Source organism: Brachycentrus maculatus, unplaced genomic scaffold (genome assembly GCF_059751285.1).
Source record: "Brachycentrus maculatus isolate JH-2025_06_01 unplaced genomic scaffold, ASM5975128v1 h1tg000157l, whole genome shotgun sequence".
NCBI lineage: Eukaryota > Metazoa > Arthropoda > Insecta > Trichoptera > Brachycentridae > Brachycentrus > Brachycentrus maculatus.
The window spans coordinates 1,399,905-1,413,603 of record NW_028280910.1 but is presented as its reverse complement, the minus strand read 5'-3'; the positions used below and the strand labels follow the sequence as shown (position 1 = coordinate 1,413,603).

At 35.4% G+C, this 13,699-nt stretch overlaps 1 protein-coding gene across 2 annotated transcripts in view; it reads right to left on the bottom strand.

Moving 5' to 3' along the window:
* Positions 1–5,136: 5,136 nt before the first annotated feature.
* Positions 5,137–13,699, bottom strand: part of LOC148308579 (phospholipid-transporting ATPase ABCA3-like) — a 35,704-nt gene continuing 27,141 nt past the window's right edge. The window contains exons 23-30 of one of the 2 annotated variants that reach the window (XM_088261500.1): positions 12,204–12,316; positions 10,641–10,785; positions 9,903–10,010; positions 9,270–9,364; positions 8,479–8,792; positions 7,815–8,032; positions 6,852–6,952; positions 5,137–5,648 (exon numbers count right to left, since the gene is read on the bottom strand). In XM_088261500.1, the coding sequence (XP_088117626.1) occupies positions 5,472–5,648; positions 6,852–6,952; positions 7,815–8,032; positions 8,479–8,792; positions 9,270–9,364; positions 9,903–10,010; positions 10,641–10,785; positions 12,204–12,316 (1,271 nt within the window). In that variant the 3' untranslated portion in view covers positions 5,137–5,471. The remainder of the gene's footprint in view (positions 5,649–6,851; positions 6,953–7,814; positions 8,033–8,478; positions 8,793–9,269; positions 9,365–9,902; positions 10,011–10,640; positions 10,786–12,203; positions 12,317–13,699) is intronic. The other variant, XM_088261501.1, reaches the window with a different exon arrangement.

Genomic DNA, 13,699 nt, shown 5'->3' with positions numbered 1-13,699 from the left:
AGTGGTTATAAGTGAAAGATTATAGATAATACAAAAATCAAAGAAATATGTTGAAAACAACAATATCATTAATACAAAAATCATAAAGATATGTTGAAAATAACAATATCCTATACAATATAAAAGACAAAGAGATATTTTGTAAATAGAAATATCAAAAACAATTTAAAAATGAAAAAATTATTACATTTTTTTAAAAGGAAATATCCTACTATCAATTTGGTTATAAGAAAAAGATTATAAGTGGTTATAAGTGAATGATTATAGATAATACAAAAATCAAAGAAATATGTTGAAAACAACAATATCATGAATACAAAAATCATAAAGACATGTTGAAAATAACAATATCCTATACAATATAAAAGACAAAGAGATATTTTGTAAATAGAAATATCAAAAACAATTTAAAAATTAAAAAATTATTACATTTTTTTAAAAGGAAATATCCTACTATCAATTTGGTTATAAGAAAAAGATTATAAGTGGTTATAAGTGAATGATTATAGATAATACAAAAATCAAAGAAATATGTTGAAAACAACAATATCATGAATACAAAAATCGTAAAGACATGTTGAAAATAACAATATCCTATACAATATAAAAATCAAAGAGATATTTTGTAAATAGAAATATCAAAAACAATTTAAAAATTAAAAAATTATTACATTTTTTTAAAAGGAAATATCCTACTATCCATTTGGTTATCAGTAGGTGTTTAAGGAAAAAGAAACGATAAGAATGGAAAGGAAAGTAAGGTAAGCCATATCGCCTACTCCTTTCAAGAACGTCATAAATCAAAAATCTACAATTTTCAGCTGTGCATGTTTTCGGAATGCCCAGAAAATGTACTATATCCCAGCAAAAGAGGCATATTTTTAACTTAATATTTACCCGCTACAGGGCAGAAAATGTTGTTTTTGCATTTTGAAAAAAAGGTATTGTTTAATTATTTTCATAAATATACTAAATATTTTTCAAATGGAGAAAAAACCTTCAGGTTTTACCTAAAAAGATCTGTTGCACAGTAAAAAGTTTAATAAGTGGCTTGATATTTATTTTTAATACATTGTATTATATTTTTAAACTTCAAAAACGTTCTCCTGAAAAATCATGTTTTTTGATTTATGACGTTCTTGAAAGGAGTGAGCGATATATTAAAAACATCAATATCATGGATAGTACAAAAATCATAAAGACATGTTGAAAATAACAATATTCTAAAAATTATAAAAATCAAAGAGATATATTGTAAATAAAAATATCAAAAATATTTTTAAAATGAAAGAATAATTAGTTTTTTTTTTAAAGTGGGTGTTTAAGGAAAAATAAAGGGTAATAATGCAAAGGATGGGTAAGGTGAGCATGTTAAAATACAGCAATGCACCCAAAATTATTGAAAAATAATATTTCTTGGATTAATTAACTATTGGGAATAGTAAATATTTCTTGCATGGTGCCAGCCCGTTTAATGATAACATTAAAAAATTGCAGCAGTTTGACACATAAATATTTAAATTTAAATTAAAAATTAATAAATGTGTGTGGGTACATCATTATAAAGCAATGTGTATAAATTCATGCTATTAACACGTTAAACGCCAACACTAAAATTTGGCAATTTTGAAACACACAAATAAACTTTTGGTAATTTACGTATTTTGATAATATGTATAATGTATTTAGTTTATTAATTTTTTTTATTTGACGTTAGGTTCCATTCTTGATTTATTTTAATACAGCTCTTGATTGGGGTCACTGGTGCCCCCTGCGGCGTTTAAACGTGTTTAAGTTCAGTAATACATTCACTCAAAAACTCTTATTTCTAAAACAGTAACCATATTTATATTAAAATGGTTTTTGCAATGAATATATTAAGAGTAATTTTTTTTATATCACAAAGCTGTAGGATAATTTCATTAAGTACATTTTACAAAATTTGATGCTAATGTATTTATTAGTCGTAAAGAGGAATGCAGTCTAAATTTTCTTTAAACCCAATTTTCTTTAACATTTGACGTAATTGAATTTTTTGCCTAAAATACTATTTTTTTTTTATTCAAAAACAAAATTTTCTTCAAAATAAATTTATACTTTTGAAAAGAAAAGAGTTATTGAAAGGTATAGTTAAAAAAATATTATGAAAATATTTTTTCCATATATAAAATCATGGACAAAAACGCGTCTGCCCTTTAGCGCGGCCGTTTGTATTCTGAATTTGAACCTTTGAGATCTCAGCCTTAAATGATGCGATATGAAACAGTTTGTTGACTGCCATCTGTGGGCATCATATGAAAGCTTAGTAATGCGTACGAAAATACATAATATATTATAAGAGTTTTAATCATAAAAACATATAAGTTTAATAATTAACATTATTCTAAAGTCATGGTCGAGTCTAAAGTATGGGTTTCTTGAATAAACGAAAAAAGTTTCTTGAATAAATAAAAATACAAATACAAAAAAATTTTAGCTCAAAACGCTCACTCCTTTCAAGAACGTCATAAATCAAAAAAATTGATTTTTCAGGAGAACGCTTTTAATGTTTAAAAATATAATACGATGTATTAAAAATAAATATCATGCCACTTATTGAACTATTTACTATGCAACAGATCTTTTTAGGTAAAACCTGAATGTTTTTTCTCCACTTGAAAAATATTAAGTATATTTAAAAAAATAATTTAACAATACATTTTCTTCAAAATTCAAAAACAACACTTTCTGCCCTGTAGTGTTTAAATATTAAGTTAAAAATATGCCCCTTTTGCTGGGATATAGTACATTTTCTGGGCATTCCAAAAACATCCACAACTGAAAATTGACGAATTTTGATTTATGACGTTCTTGAAAGGAATGAGCGAAAAAATAGTTTATATAATTTCTTCTTCTAGTCCCTATATTCTTCTGTCCACCTTCGTGGTGTAATGGTTAGCGTGTTTAGCTACTGCGCTGGAGGTCCCGAGTTCGATTCCCAGGGGGGGGAGTGTGAAAATAAATATTAGTGATTTTACACTCCAATATTTCTTTAAAATAAACCTGGACATAGTTTTTAATTTGTTTAAATCAATATTTTATTTTGTGCATTCATATTTATTTGATTTTACCCTGGACTGGTCCCTGAAGCGCAGGAGTGATGTTGCATGTTGCCTTCATGAAAGTAACGATCAAGATAACGCTGTGTCAATACGATGCGGTGCAATAGTTGGACTTGTTTTATTTATTTTTTATTGCTTCTATTTTGTTCTTATGAATTGGACAACTTTTAAATTATTTAAAAATAAAATTAAAATAAAATAACCTGATATTTTTTTAAGTTCTATTTTTATGAGAAAAACAAAAACGAGCATTAAGTTGTTAAACAAATATTACAGTGAAAAAATCACCAGGCACCTCTTAAATACAAAATTTTATATATTTAATAAAATAAATAAAACCCTTATCCGCACCTTAATGGTGCATAGGGCACTGCGTCATATAAACGCAGTGTTATCTTGATCGTTTACACATGAAGGAAAGGTGATCAGCCCTCCGCTTCAGTTACCACCAGTCCAGGGTAATATTGAATAAATGACAGTGAAAAAATCACTCATATTTATTTTACCCCCCTAGGGAATCGAACCCGGGACCTCCAGAACGGTAGCCGTGCGTGCTGACCATTACACTACGAAGGCGGACAAAGCCTTATTATATATTTACCACCTAAAATACATTAATATTTTCCCATAAAACCAAATACATATATACTTTTTTACTATAATATCATTTTCCGTTCATTTAACAACAAAAAGTACTAGTCACTAAATAGCCTTTTTTTTAAAATAAATCATATCACCTACAAACATAAATAATAAGTGTAAGTCCCTCTCCAAGCACAAGAGCTTAGTCTCTTTATTGGAGAGAACAGCGTAATGAATTTTATTGAAATGTCTTGAAAATTTTTTTTTTTTTAAATTTCATGCAGCTATATGGAATATATTTTTTTTAAATGATAATAATGGTTCAGTAATTTAACACTTTGTGTGCCCAGTGCGCTTTAAATTTACCACCCCTCTGAGCAGCCATTTTGAGTAATGATAATAATAAATGACAAAGGTTAAAAAAAAACTATAAAATCTTTCATAAAACCCCTTACGCTTTCACCAAAACAATGTGTAAAGCTTCTAGACCAAGTCCGATCAAAGAAACAGCTCCTAATGGTTCCAAATAAATACACAGCGGCATGAAAAACCGAAGACTAGATTAGCACATACTAATACGTGATTGCCCACCTGATACTGGTCACAAAAACATACTACATAATATGTGAGCGTACCACAAAGTGTTCACAGAGAATTTATCTGATATTTTTTTAGTATTTAAAAAAAAATTACTTGTCTAGTTCCTAATTCTACTCCCGGCTAGGTTAATTTAATAATAAATGTTTTTAATACCCTGGATTTAGCTCACAAGCCAAAAAACAAAAACATTCGCCATGATCGGTGCTTCTTGTATAAAATATATAAAAAAAAGGAGATGTACCTTACAGTTTTGCATTAATTTATTAATTTTCCCTTCTTTGATCCATCTGCATCCAGATAGTGCATAGAGCACTGCATCGGATTGACCGGCATAGGCGAGGCGGTCAGTCTGCGTTACGAATTCTTGGATTTAGAAATAAAGCAAGCGATAGTCTATATTCTTTTCTCGGTGCCGGCCAATCATCCTACTCGGTCATTGCACAAAGTTACTCAAGTAGAATATACATTCTTTTACTGAATATAATAAACCTTGTACATCAGTGGTCCTCAACCTTTTTATTCCCGCTGACGGGTCAACAATTGATAATTTTATCACAGCCCGCTAAGGGGATGGATGTTAATTCTTCATATTTTACATTGTTTGATTTAATAAGTCGTTTTTTTTTTTCACTTCGAAGGTATTCGGCTGTCCAAACTTAAAACACAGTAAGGGACATTTTTTTGTAGAACGTTTTTTTTGCATTTAATTTTTCAACTTAGTCCAATGATGCGAAAAAACCTACTACAAAAAAATGTCCCTTAATGTGTTTTGAGTTTGGACAGCCGTATTGTGTCGGCGGTAACTTGGCGTTAAGTGGTTCTCAACTGAATAATTATTTTTTGCCTATAATTATTTTATTATTATTTTTTGGTATGGTCGATTTAAAAAATATACTTTTTTGGATTTTGGGTGGACCGGTAATATTTGATCCACGGAGCGGTACCAGTCTGCTGCCCAGGGGTTGGGGACCACTAATGTATATCATAAGCAAGGCAAATAATATATAAATATCCAAAATTTTAAAATAAAGATATTTGGAAAAAATCTTTTGGTATTTTTTACCAAACAACCATGATTTAGGCATAGTTATAAACCCCCTACAAATTTGGCAAACAGTTTGCATTGTGACATTGGTTTGATATCTAGGAGGCGCTGCCACGACGCAATCCAAAGTGGAGATTGTCGTGTTAGCAGACCGCGTCGGAGTCCTTCTTGCTGAGAGTCAAGAAGACCTGTTCCAGAGTCGTGTTGCTGATGGTGTAGTCTTCCAGAATGTCAGCATTTTGGTTTAGGATATCTTCCATCTGTGCAAACAGCTCGCTGTACTGGTATCTCTTATCGAGTATGTGATACTGAAGAATGGTCTGTAAACATAACTTTTTCTTAAACTTCTTATACAGAATATATATGTACATTGACACACCAATTATGAGCTATAAAAAAAATCATGTTTTCGGGCGTTTCCCAGTGTGTGAAAATAATTTGGTGTTCGGATCACGCAAACAAATAAAAGGGTCTCTTTTAAATAAAAGCTTTTCTCAATCCACACATATGGCTGTTGTAAACTCATATGTACTGTGTCGTGAGATTGATCAATATATCTAGGAGTTGAGTAGTGCGGTTGTCAATCATAGGTAGGACGAACGGCTGAATTATGGGTGAATGTTGCATGTGTGTAAAGTGCCCTAAAATAAGTCCTCTGAATACCCAGACTTCCATGTTCTTCTTCATCTATGCTGCAATGACAAAATTTTAAGCCATTTTAGTTCAAAGCGAGAAGATGATAAATGGTCATATTTTTTTTAGATTAACCGGATCCACGCGGCTCGCATAACCGTATGTGTTTTCATAAAACATGTCCCATACGCGGCTGACATAACCGTATGTGTTTTTACATTGCTCCAAGTTTCGAACCTCAGTTCAACTTGGAGGGATTTTTTCATGGTGTGGAACTTTGAATAAAATAATACGTCAATCCTTGGCCTTATGACATCTGTTGAAATATCTGACTAATGATTTGTAATATCACAAGGATAAATAAAAGAACAGATCCCTGATTTTTCTTGCGGTCGGTAATTAGTCCGCGCCATTATTATGCCCTATATCTGTCTCACTCTCGACGCTATGCATCGCCAGTGGGTAAGAGTGACACACGATGCGTGCTTTGATTTATTTATGTTACGATCTTATTTGTTTATATTACGATATAATTCAAGAATAATGTGGACACAAGTGTATTATAGAGTACCAAAAAGGCACAATGAATCCCATTGAATGTTTTTGTTTAGGAAAATAAATCGTTTCTTAACTAAATACATGATAAAAGCAATCATTTTAAAAACGGTGAAATACCGCCGCGTACGGGCGTCTCTCAGGTACAAAGTTGACGCGGTTAAAAGGCAAAAAATAAAGAGAATGCTACGATTCTACAGACGGAGCAGACTTAGCGTCAGATAGATAAGTCATTCATGGTGGGTTGGATTTTCTGACGATACCAAGTGACACATTGCTTATTTCAAGGATTTGTCGGGCATGTTGACAACAAGTTTTGTAAGATTAGAACTCACCAAGTGCTGGTCCTTGAGTTCACAGGGAAAAGAGTCGGAAATGGTTGTCTTCAGTCGGGAAATCCTGGTGTCCAATGCGCCATCGGTCGTCATAGGAATATCTGGAATATTGAAAAATTACATTTAAGCATTTTGAAAGACTATGTTTTATTTTTAGATGATGGTAATTGCATTTATAATTTACCTTGCTTATTATATACAAGGTTTAAATATCGTTTATATGTCCACCTCCATAGTGTAATGGTCAACACGCTAGGCTACCATTCTGGAGGTCCCGGGTTTGATTCCCAGGGGGGTCAAATAAATATTAGTGATTTTTTCACTTTTATATTTATTCAATATTACCCTGGACTAGTACCTGAAGCGGAGGGCTGATCACCTTTCCTTCATGTGTTAACGATCAAGATAACACTGCATTTATATGATGCAGTGCCCTATGCAGCATTGGGGTGCGGATAAGGGTTAGAGAGAGATATACATCGTTAAACTAGGATGAAAAATGCTGAACCCTCTTGTAGTGGAACGGAAGGCCTGTTGACAATAGCCAACAGTCCAGCTTCTCCTGAGAAGTTTTACGTGGTCTCCTCCCAGAAAAGGGCAAATGCTGAGAAGTTTCTGAGTGGCCCACACTAGATTATTTCTCCTGTACCCAACACAGATTAAAATAAAACAGATTTAGAAAATTTTTAGTTAGAAGAAACAAAAGTCCACTTAATGATCTACTATATAAACCTTGTATGTACATAATAAGCAAGGAAAATAATAAATGAAATTACCATGTGTAAATGCAATGGAATATACGAGCTTGGACAGGGATCAGCACAGTGGAGCACTGTTTAGAGCTGCCCGAGACAAGGACAATTACTCTCAAGTGACGTCAGGGGGACCTGACATGACACGCACAGAAGAAGAATTCCCATCTGAAAAAAAAAAATTAAAAAAAAACCACCACTAAGATCCTACCTCTGGAGGAGTCCACCATATCGGCGCCGGCGTTCGGCGGCGTGGGGCGCAGCCTCAGGGAGAGGATGAAGCCCGCGCCGTAGCGGTCCTTGAGCTGCTGCACGGGGCCCAGGCACACCAGGGAGCCCTCCCGCAGCACGGCCAGCCGCCCCACCAGCGCCTCACACTCCTCCATGCTGTGCGACGACAGCAGGATGCTGCGACCGCGCGCCCTGGCCCTGCGGCATCGGAGACAACCCGGAATTTTTTTATTATTTTTAACCAATTATCCCGCAAAGCTTCTACTTTTAGAGGCTTGTCTGCATGTAGGATAGTAAGGATAGGGAAGGATAGGGAAGGATAGGGAAGGTAAATGTGAAAAATACACCACAAATACCTAGACAAATTGAAAATAAATCTTTCTTGAATTTATTTTGCAATTGGCGGGAATCGAACCCATGATGCCAGTTCCGCAGTCGAGCGTCTACCCAACTACGCCACGACACCAGTCCAAATAAAATTTTGTGCCTAGTTAAATAAAAAAATCATATTAAATGTGTATAAAAAAACTAAAACTTTTTATTTCTCCAAATAATATCTAAAATATGTTTTCGTGCGCAAACATTTCTTTCCTAATATGTATCCTTCTTCATTTTATTATTTCAGCTTATAATGAGTACGATACCTGTTGATGAGCCTGTGCAGAGCCAGTCGCGACTGGGGATCCACCCCCGAGGAGGGCTCGTCCAGCAGCACGGCCCCGTGGCCGATGAGCGCGACGAGCGTGCTGAGCTTCCTCCTGCTGCCGCCGCTGTACTTGCAGTTGGCCACGTCGCCGTGCGCGCTCAGCCCGGCCGCGCGGAGCATGCGGCTGATGTGCTTGTCCGCCTGCGAGGGGCTATGCCCGCGGAGGCGCCAGAACAGCCTCAGGACCTGTCGCCCCGTGAGGTACCCGTCCAGCGCGTCGAACTGCGGACAGTAGCCCAGCTCTTGGCGGTACTGGTACAAAATAAAATTGAAGACATTAACACACTTCAGACCCCGGGACCCTTAGTGCGGTAGCCAAGCGTGCTGACCATTACACTATGGAGGCGGCCACTTTATATTAGTTTGGCATTAACACACTTCGAACGGGAAAGGTATATTTCTACCCGTTGGGTGGATTGATGCTTAAGGACGGGAAGGGTATTTTTACCTTCTGCGCCGCCCTCATTTCAAAGTCAGGAAAGAAGGATTTACATATTTAATGTTTTTATAAGCGTCCCCGCTCTCTACCAACAGTATGTAAAAGTTTCCGCAAACAATGTGTTAAGACATTTAGGTGTCAATTTTTTTTATTTATTCAAAAGTAAAGTTAACCAAGAATATAAATAACTCTGGAAATATCAACCCGGATCAGTTTGTACTTAGAAAATGGGTATTTTTACTATTTTTTTTTTAATTGACTCATTTGAAAAACATTAGAATAAATCTCACCACTCTTCCACGAGTAGGTATCTGCGAGTGGACAATCATCCCAAAAGTGGTACTCTTTCCGGCCCCGTTATCCCCCAACAGGCCAAAACACTCCCCTGCAACACAAACAATTTATTTATTTGGTATTCAGCATCCACTTTGTAGTAAGACATGATGAAATTTTAATAGAAAAACAGTATACATATCGCTCACTCCTTTCAACAACGTCATATATAAAAAAACTTGATTTTTCACAGGATCATTTTTAAAGTTTAAAAATATAATACAATGTATTAAAAATAAATATCAAGCCACTTCTTGAACTTTTTACTGTGCAACAGATCTTTTCAGGTAAAAGGTTTTTTCTCCATTTAAAAAATATTAAATATATTTAAAAAAATAATTAAACAATACCTTTTCTTCAAAATGCAAAAATAACACTTTCTGCCCTGTAGCGGGTACATATTAAGTTAAAAATATGCCGCTTTTGCTGGGATATAATACATTTTCTGGGCATTCCGAAAACATGCTCAACTGAAAATTGACGATTTTTGATATATGACGATGTTGAAAGGAGTAAGGGACATATCTTCTTCTTTACATGTCTTAATTGAAAGATTATTCCAAAAATATGACGGTTGAGAATGCAGAAACCTTTCCTGATGCCAAAGCTGATTCCCTTGACCGCGACCTGTCCACTTCGTATGCTTTTCCAGTAACGTTTGGCCAACTGATCCAACAATATAGAAGACTCTTTGACCCCTGAAATTATTAATGAAGGTTGAATTATTTTAATAACACGAGGACAAGATACTTTTGAACCTCCGCTAAGTATCCAGTAGCCCGAAGATCGGAGATCCTTTTCAGGACCACTGGGATACTGTTTAGGCTTCGGGTAAACAGGTGGAGTCGCGGGCGTACGCTTGCTTCTAACAACAGCAAGTCGGCTGCAGTAGACGCGACGGTTACGCCAGTAAAGTGTGTATGTGTGAGTACCGTGACTGCGAGTATGTAGTGTCGGTAACACACGGTAGTTGAAATCCTAATATATGTATATGAAATTCTTCACTGTGGTCATATGTCCCTTTTTCCTTTGCCCTCCTTATTATCATCTTTTGTAATTTATGTTTTTTTATATGTTAATTTGTAATTAATGTTTTTTTTTAATGTTCAAGTACTATCTACCCTCTGCAAACAGCTATATATGGTATCAAACGTTTTGATCAATATCACTAGTCTGTTTTTGGTTGGTTGGAAGATATTGCTTTTTAGCAATAAGCCCGCCAATGTACTTATTTATTTTCACATGAAATTTAAATAAATAAATTTGTTCTTTCTTTTTAAAAAAAATATGATAATGATTGATGAAAGAGTGTAGTGAAATATTCATACTGGAATTGATTTCCTCCTTCACAAGCTTTTCCTCCTTGGCAACATCCTGGTCCTGGTGCGATACGGGCGGGTAATGGAAGCGGCAATTCCACACCTTCTCCCCGAGGCGGTGGAACATGCCGTATTCATACAGTATGAACATCACCTGGTAACAAAATCATACGCATTAGGATGAAGACTGACCGGAGCGTTTTGTCGTAACATCGCTCGCGGCGAGCATGTTACGTTATGACGTTACCGCATTGCTGACTGACGGCGATCAGTGCTCGTTTGTGTTTGTTGAGTCTTGTGCTCAGTGTTGCCATATGTCACACCAAAACATCTGAATTACAGTCTAGAAATCTGTTTTAAATTTGTATAGAATCAATAAGCCAAAATCTGTATGAATCTTTGCAACTTTGCATTCGTAGTTAAAATGTCGGACAATGAAGATGTGATTCTTGGTTCTGTGATTTTAATAAATTACAGCTTACTCCAGATGAAGAAAAAAAAAGATTCCCCGCAGTTTGGGGAATTTCCCACAGATTGGCAACCCTGGTACTGACTTAAAATTGCATCCGATTTCGGATGGAGCATTCGGAACGAGCGTCGAGCAGCTCGGCTCGCTGTACTGACTGCCTGAATGCTCGCATCATAACATGTTACGTTACGAAGAAATGCTCCGGTCAGTCTTCACCCTTACACGTGCAAATTAACAAAAAACCCATTTTTCATTTTCACCCCCTGTATCCTGTACTTTTTATTCTTTCTTCTTCAAACCTTTATCTACACCCGATGGTGCATAGGGTACTGCATCATATAAACGCAGTGTTATCTTGATCGTTGACACATGAAGGAAAGGTGATCAGCACTCTGCTTCTGGTACCAGTCCAGGGTAATATTGAATAAATATAAGGGTGAAAAAATCGCTTTTATTTATTTCACCCCCCCTGGGAATGGAACCCGGGACCCCCAGTGCGGTAGCCAAGCGTGCTGACCATTACACTAACAGACTTCGGACGGGAAAGGTATTTCTCCCCATAAGGTCGATTGATACTTAAGGACGGGAAGGGCATTTTTACCTTTTTTCTGCGCCGGCACCTTTTACCTTATTTCAAAGGCAGAAAAGCAGAAATTATCCCTTTTTTAAATATTATACATCAATCTTTTTTTTAAGGTCTTAACTACATGTACATAATTCAAATCCTGTCGCCAGCGGTCATTATTAAAAAAATATATATATTTAATTATGGAAATTAATCACCTAATCACTACCGATAAGTCGGAATACCCTTTGCAATACAGACTTGTCAATGAAATTTAAACTTTTTTCATTAATTCATTCGGCAATCACTTTGTAATCACATCTATCCATTTATAATTAAAGTTTTACTCGGTAAATACTATTTCTTAAAATTGCGATGCTTTCCGCATCATTTTCAAACACCGTATGCGAAGTTAATTCTAAATTTTAGAGTTGGGTCCTTGGGACGTTGAAGGATGAAGCGGTTGAAGTATACAAACTCCTAGTCTGAAAGCTGGTTAATGAGAATGTTAAAAAGTTAATAAAAAAAACCAACACACCGTGTAAAAAATGGCTCCTATAATCGTGTAGAGTATGTGGCTGTTTATGCCATAGGTGTCGTGAGAGTAATGGTCCAACAGTCCCGTGCATTCTCCCGTTACTTCGTCTTTTCCTAGAAACAACACATCACCTGTAGAAACACTCCAGTACGGTTCGACCTGGATATTCAATTCAATTTATTTATTTCAATTAACATATACATTACAAACTATAAAAAAATTAAATCGTATACATTCAAAATACTTTAAAATAAAATATATGCAAGAACTATTGCTAAAGGTGTAAAAGAATCCCGCTTCGGAAAACTCCTTCAGACTTATGGAACAGATCAATATCCAATGAGATATTGTTCAACATAGCGGTAGCTCTTCTTAAAGGCATAACCATCGGCAGGTTGGTCCTGTGTATAGGAATGTGAAACAATCTATGTCGACGCTGTCTTAGGTAACTATCGGGAACATACAGACCAATGTTCCGGATAATTTCAGGATTATCGATCATACCGCGCAACAATGTATAAAAATGCGTAATCAAATACACATTTCTTCTAGTCTCTAAACTATTGTAGTCAAGCATACCCTGGAGAAACTCGGTCGGGTAGAGCCAGGGATAACAGTTGTACTCTCTCATGTAGATATAAGGGACCCCAAGTGACCAGGGTATTTTTCCTTTATAAAGATGTTTCTCATATATGTATTCGCATGTCTTATATCCAAGATTGATGGTACTACTAAAAATGTACAATGCATGTACTGACCGATTGAATTATCACTACTCATAAAACATTTTTGGAATTTATAAATTCAATCACATCACCCCAATACTTCACCAACTGCACTGGTTACGATTTCCTGAAAGGGTTGAGTATAAACTCTGTCTACTCATGTATAAATCAATACATAATATGGCTCCAGAGTATCTAAAAGAGCTGTGTATTCCAGACGAATTGGTTAATAGACATCTCACGCTTCCATCGGCTATAACTGCTACGGGCAAAGTGATCTTACCCGGTCGCAACCTCCTAAATTCCTCCCCAGCAAAGGCTGGGACCGATGGCGAGGAATGCTCTTCCGCCTGTAGTTATAAAATGTGAGAGTGAGATGATCTTTAGAAAAAAACTAAATACGCATTTATTTGTTAAATCATTTCCACTATATTATTTTTTGACATCTCATCTAAGATGAAGAATAATATAGAACTCTAGGCATTTACGGGGCTGACGACCGTCATAGGCTGATTTAAGTGATCACTTTACACATATGTAACATTCACCAATTCTACCCATTATTGACAACCACACTTCTCAAATTCTTGGAAGTTCTATATATATGAACCAATTTAGAAACCTTGTTCTTGAATCACTAGAACTTCACTGGAGACATCTATTGGTGAGATGTAAAGAAGCTTTTTACTAAGCAGAAACCCTTATATTAGTATGCGAGGTCCGAATCCTGGATTATAATCACACACATGAGAAACACCAGAAAATACCATT